This window comes from Gymnogyps californianus, chromosome 4 (assembly GCF_018139145.2).
Source record: "Gymnogyps californianus isolate 813 chromosome 4, ASM1813914v2, whole genome shotgun sequence".
Lineage (NCBI taxonomy): Eukaryota > Metazoa > Chordata > Aves > Accipitriformes > Cathartidae > Gymnogyps > Gymnogyps californianus.
Genome location: NC_059474.1, coordinates 84,223,834 through 84,230,443, shown reverse-complemented (window position 1 = coordinate 84,230,443; position 6,610 = coordinate 84,223,834). Strand labels below are relative to the sequence as shown.

At 48.0% G+C, this 6,610-nt stretch overlaps 1 protein-coding gene across 1 annotated transcript; it reads right to left on the bottom strand.

The window, feature by feature from the left end:
• Window positions 1-685: 685 nt before the first annotated feature.
• LOC127015803 (growth-regulated alpha protein-like) lies at window positions 686-2,820 on the bottom strand. The gene is made up of 4 exons (XM_050895970.1): window positions 2,762-2,820; window positions 2,428-2,554; window positions 2,253-2,336; window positions 686-1,814 (listed from the first exon to the last, which is right to left on the bottom strand). Exons 1-4 carry the CDS (start codon window positions 2,817-2,819, stop codon window positions 1,796-1,798), a joined length of 288 nt encoding a protein of 95 aa, XP_050751927.1. The 5' UTR covers window position 2,820; the 3' UTR covers window positions 686-1,795.
• Between the last annotated feature and the right edge of the window lie 3,790 nt (window positions 2,821-6,610).

Here is a 6,610-nt window from a genome sequence, read left to right as displayed (position 1 = left end):
CTTCAGGTGTCACAGGAGAACACTGTATGACTCTTAGTCGTGTCAACAAGGCCAGGATATGGTTATACCTTCAGATAAGGTTCTACTGAATTTCATGAGCAAACAGCAATTGATTTTTCTGTCACTAAATAAGTACTATGTACCTAGTGGTTGAAGATACTGTTTGCACTAGAAATGTGCACTAAAAAAAAATCCAGAGGTGGAGATGCTTTGCTTTAAAAGGTGTCAGGCCTCCTTGTTACAGCTGGGACCCGAACAATTTTTTTTTGTGGAAACAAATTCACTGTTGTAAACTGTCATGGTTTCTTACCGCAGCAGACACTGTTGCTCCTTCCCACCCGGCAAAACACGTTTAACTTTAAACACAGCCCCACTTTAAGTTAAACCAGAATAGAAGTTCCTGCAGACTGCAGGGGCTTACTTGGATTCAAGACATCCATCCTGGGATTAATCTCTCTTCACATCGGCAGCTCCGAGTGAAGGGTTTAAATAATGTGCCTCTGAATCTAAAAGCCTGTTTGCTCAGTACAAAGTGTCCCCGACACTTCAGAGAGAGCTGGACCGCAGGTGTGCCCGGGAACCCCTGGGCACGCACAGGGGTTACTGCTTCCCGGCTTCCCAGCTAGCCAAACTGACGCAGGCACACAGGTCCATCTTAACATGGAATGCACCGAAAAACCCAGTATATTTTTCAAGAAGAAAATATTTTTATTGCATTGTATTTCATTACATTATCATTTCATGATAAATCCACCTTTTTATATGAATACATTTTTCCAGAGCAGAATAAGGAAAATTACTTATTCTATATGAATTATGACAGTATGTCATACAAGTAGACATAAAACATCTAAGCCTCTTCAGAACATTTACTGTTCCTTTACATCTTGTGTATAAATACCAAATAATAATTAAATGTAAACTCATTTAAAAACAAACAAACAAACCAACCCCAACATTATCTTGTTAGAAACCAAAACAATCTCAGCACGAAACCCCACAATTTCACAGAAATTCTTAAACTGTCCTAAGTATTGAACAGAGTGAGACTTCAGGAGCAAGCTTTCTGTCATTTCATTGTGCAGTACCTTGTGCAAAAAGATCCTAGGCATTCTACAGTAAATGCTAGTAAGTTATAGAGGGAAAAAAAGATTTAGCAAAACATTCTGAGCCCAAGGCTCATTTAGGCACCTGAGGCAGCAGATTGAGCATGGCAGCACAGCACTGCGCTTGCTTCAACCAGTTTTTATTCCCGTGTAATCCTGAACGGGCACTAAAATGCTAAGTGCCAGATAGCACTCAAACTTAGCAATCTTGTTATTCCTAATGGAAGGACTACCCGCTATCATCAACGCTACCCACTCAAACCTCTGTATATCAGACTATCTGCAGACGTTTGCACAACGGTCTCCACGATGGACCCATCTTCTTTTCGGATATTAATGCTATTTGTAAGAACCTGTTGTCAAATAGTATTTGGAGGGAAAGGGCTTGCACAATGGTGGGGCTACTCAAATTGTGAGAACTGCAGCAAGGTCGCCGAGAGGTACCTAGCAAAGCCTATGCTGTCTTATCAAACGGATTCAATCACTTTAGCTCAGTCAATAAATACATACGTAGGAGTAGGCAATGATAAATATGAGGGGAGGGGAGAGTCTTAAGAGGGATTGACCACAGAACAGCTGGTCTACAAACTCATCAAAATGAGAGAGTCGGGCTATTATCTTCTTCCAGCATCCATTTCCCAGTATCTTCCAACAAACACAGGTAGCTTCATTTGGAGATGTTTCTCCTCTCAGAGCTGGTTATGTGAACTGCAACAGGCAGAATTCAAATTATAAAGCTAGTCAGGAAATCTTTCCTTAAGTCTTCTTGCATGCCCCAGATAATAAGTCCCATAGGAGATATGTCTTCTGGAAAAGATGCCTGATGGTGATGGTGGACCACACTGGCCCGGTACTGCAGCTAGATCTGCATTTAATCAGACATTTGCTGTGGATACTCTACCCGACCCACAGGGTTTTCTCTGCCCAACAAGCCACTTCTCGGGCAAGTTTGTGGCATACCTAAACAGATTTCCCCATAGAAATCAACATGTGGCTTGTTATTCTTGTGACACCCACACTGGTTTCAAACCCGGCCAAAAGCCAAGCTTGGCCTCCAAAAGGGCTCGCGTCCGTGTCGGCTGCTGCGCGGCACACGTCCCCATCCCCGTACGGAAAGCAATCGCTGCCCGGGCCCCCGGCAGGTACCTGTTGAGGATCCTGGTGACGATGAGCTTGACCCAGGGTGCGGAGGGGCTCAGGCAGACCGTCTGTCCCTGCTTCGTCGTGGCTCTGCGGGGCGAGGGAGGGGGTGAGGCCGGGGCCGGGGCCGGGGCCGGGGTCGGGGCCGGGGCCGGGGTCGGGGCCGGGGCCGGACACTTACATGACCTCGGGCACGGCGCAGTGCGGCCCCTCGGCGACGAACTCCACGCGGGCCAGGCGGCGCGGCGGGATCACCTCGGACACGGTCCGCACGCAGCGGCAGCGCAGCTCCCCGGCCAGCGGCGCACCTGGCAGGCGGGAGGCGCCGCCTGAGCCTGGGCTCCGGGGCCCCCCGCGGCCCCCCACCCGCCCCGACCCGACCCGACCCGACCCCCCGCCGGGCCCCGGGAGGTGGGGGGGCGCCGGCCGGCACCCCGCGCACCCCTGCCGGGACCCGTCCGCGGACGGCTGGGTGCCCCCGGCTCAGCCTGCCGGGCGAGCCGGCAGCCGCTTACCCCGGCAGAGAGCGGCGGCGGCGGCGAGGAGGAGGACGAGGCGGAGGTGCGGGCTCATGGCTAGTGCTGGCGGCGGAGGTGCTGCGGGAGGCGTCTGTGCGGTCCTGTTGTCCGCCGGTGCTTTTATCTCTCGCCGGGAGCCGTCGGGCAGGAGAAACGTGATTCAGACGCCGTCACGCATCTTTCTCTCCTCCCTGCACATCCTCGGGCGGCCGCTGCTCGCTCTCTTCCCTGCCTGCGACCCGCCAGGTCGGCGCGGCACGGCACCGCCCGGCACCGCCCGGCACCCGGCAGCTTGCAGGGTGCATGAACGGGCTGCGGGGGGTCGGGTTCCGTGCCCCGGCCAGTCTCCATGCCCCGCTGCTTCTGGCCAGAGGTGTCTGTTCAGCCTGCTCCACTTACCGGGGAGCCCAGCAGTGCCAGGGAGCCAGCGGTGGGAACTCGTACAGGAACGCACTGTCGTTTAGACACCAGAATTTGGAGGTTAAATTTAGCCCAGCCTAAGTTTTCTTGAAGCTCCTAAGCCCGAAGGTGCTAGTGGAAACTGAGACACAAAGTCCTTCATCTTCTGCATCTAGGGATAAGTTCACATTTAATTTTAGCACCTGGGTTTCTCTGCCAAGCACACAGTAATTTCATTGTGGATTTAGTTGTTAGCTGAAAAGCAAAGAGCCCTGAATGTTATGCAAAGCAGTCAGTGGTAGGGGCCCTCTCCCGCCGGCTGGAAAGATGTCAAGGCTTAAAGTCTGCCAGAGGATCCAGGGATGCCTCTGAGCAGCAGGTGCAGTCCAGAGGTGCCACAGCCATCCCACCCTTTCTTCCCAGTCTTTGGAGATCACGCATTGCTTTATTTCAGTCCTCCAGCTTTTCTGTGGACTGCTGTTGTGCTTTCTGGGGCAGTGAAGAGTGATTAAAATTTTTCCCCTAAGATCTTTTCAAAGATGTAATAATTGTGTTAAATTTTTTCCTTGGTCTGAGCAGCAAAAGAACCAATTTGATATTAGGCAATGGACACCTCATTTCTTTTAACTCGGGCAGGGGGAGATGACAAACAGATGGATTTATTAGTGCAGTGTCTGCAAGCTTGTAAATCAACTCTCTGCTTAATTGCAAAATATTCCTAGGAAGAGGGAAGCTGAGAACAGAAATAACTTTGTGTTCACATTTAGTGCGTCAGGTATTTCCCGCTGACCAATTTGACTGCGTGCCGTTAATGAGCTGACTTTTCTCCTCTTGGAGCTGGGTGAACTCACTGCTTGGGCATTGCCAATGCAGTCTCTGTGGGTCTAGGTCCATCAGATCTGTAAGCCTTGGGGCACTTGACTATTTCTGGCTTTTGCCACCCTGCAGGAAGTTATGGAAGCGCTAAAGTAACCAGGAGGGGAAGATCTCAGAGCAGTGGGGGTTTATATTTCTGTCCAAAGTGCCTGCCGCTCATCGTGCTCGGTCTGCCAAAGGGTAGGGAGCAAATACCTAATTCCTACCCGTCTGTAATTCCTTCTGCCTTGCTCATGAGTTTTCTGAAAGAACTACAGGTTCTAGCTCAATAGGTAAGCACCAACTATCAAATGCTGGCCTGGAGGCTAGTCCTTGCTCCACAACACCAAAACTCAGCTACAACCCTGCCTGTTATTTTGAAATTTCCTTACGAGGTGCCAAGGGAAAAATGACATTTTCATGCCGAGAATCCTGTTTCTCCAACACAAAAATATTCAGAGTAGAACCTGAAGTGATACGCTAAGTGTGCCAGATGCAAAGGCATCATAAAGACACGGACTAGCTTTAAAATGTAAGGAATATAGTCTCCGTGAACTGTTTTCTGACTTTCTTCTCCCCGTATTTCAGGTTCCCCCCATGCCCCCGCCCCCTATATAAACTAACGTTTCCTGGCTTGTGGCTGTTTATAAGATATGGCATTATGTGCTGGCTTTTGTTTATTTGGGAAAATCTTTCCTATGCTATCAGTTTGTTTTTCTTTTTGTCACAATGTTCTGTGCAAACAGGCTTTCTGCTTCGGAAAGCGCCAGCTCAATAGCAGCCTGGTTCTGAACACAGTCGTCTTGGATTTCAGGGTAAAGGCTTCACTTGTTGCGTGAAGTCTTCATCGCGCTGACGTCAATGGCCACTTAGATGAAGCCGGCTTTTCATCGCTGACTTCAGTTGTCACTTTAGGTAGACGAGGTATAGAAGAACAATTGGGGCTGACCTGCATTTTACCCCTTTTTTGAGCAATTCATGGAGGGCAGCAGTGGCTGAGCTCTTACGAAATTGCTACGGATGGTACGTTAAGGGCCTGTCTCACGGAGGAAAAGGATTTCTCTGTTAGAGAGTGGCCAAAGCCTTGTGTCACGTAGAAATCTGCATTAACAGAGCGTATTTCATTAGAGTAACTACTTCAGTCTTATCCAAATCTCTCAGCAGGAATTTATGTCCAGGAATAGGCTGAGCTAAATGAAATATATAGCAATATCAATGATTACATTAGTTTGGCAGTTAGACGTGCAAGTGTGAAACAGCAGTGACAAACTCCCCATACAGTGAGAAACTCCTCAATAGGCCTTCTGTCCCATGGGTTTCAAACTATCACCTCCAGCAATAGGATCTTAAATGACATTACTTTCCTCAAACATCTGGAAAGCCACTTCCTAGTCTTTCTTGTCGCCAGTGGGAGATTTCATAACAAATAATCGAGAGGGCCTTAAAAAAACCAAGCTACCTTCAAATACAGCTATGCGTCTTGTGAACTGGAAAAGCTTCCATCTTTTTAGTAGAACAGTCATGTTCAAAATCTGGAGGACAGCTGTTTGTGGGATTTGGAACTTAATCTGTTCAGGGCTCATAAAATCAACTGGGCAATGTGTCCATGTTCTCCTGGGCCTAGCACCGCCTCCCTGTGCCGATACAGCTTTTCAAAGGAATCTGTTGTATTGTTCTTCAACTAGGAAAAATTCATTCACATACATTCATTTGCCACTGACTGGTCTTGATGTGAATTATAACATGACTCAGCATTAATTCAGCAGATAAGCTGCTAAGGTATATTGCTTTTAAAGGGAGACCTGAGCGCTGAGTGCCTCATAACAATGAAATAATGATGTGTCAGGGAAGCAGAAACTCTCTGCAGAAAGAGGTGAAGAAGCTCTGAGATTGCTTCACCATGCCAAAAAGGAAATACTCTTCAATCAGCAAATGTGGCTTGTTGACAAATGTGTAACATCTGCAGTGCTTATGAAGAAGCTTATTTGCTCAGTCATTTTCCTGTGATGTAATTAACCATTTTGTTTGACGTTCACAAGAACATTTATTGATGGGCTAGAATGTCTTCATTCTCTGACATATCAAACTCCTTAACAGCTGGCCTGACCTTTAGCCCAGGCTAGAGTTTTGGGCAAGTCTTCTGCAAATACCAGTCATACCAACAGAGCGAGAGGAAATTCGACATGTACGAAGACTCGAAAAAATGTCTCGTGCCCAGGAGCATTGCTCAGTCACTTCCCTTTAAGCTGTGCTAGGCTAATCCTACACATCTGGCTCCATCAGGGTGCACTCAAAGCAGTATTATCAGGGCCATGTTTTAGGAAAAAAGGCAATAAAAAGTCAGATGAGCGTCATTTATTCTGTCTCTGTCCCTGTGAAACAGGAACACCTTGTGCTGTTTGCACTGGTGCTCAGAATATCCTGCAGCTACTCCTTTGTATTGGAGCCAATACAATAATCTTTAATGAAGGCTGTGACTAGGAGGCAGCTGAAATTATGAATATGTGATCCACACTGTCACTTTTAGATAGACTCTCGACAAAGTTAAGAGGAAAATAATTCAGGTTAATCCAAAGGAATGAACTCTTTCAA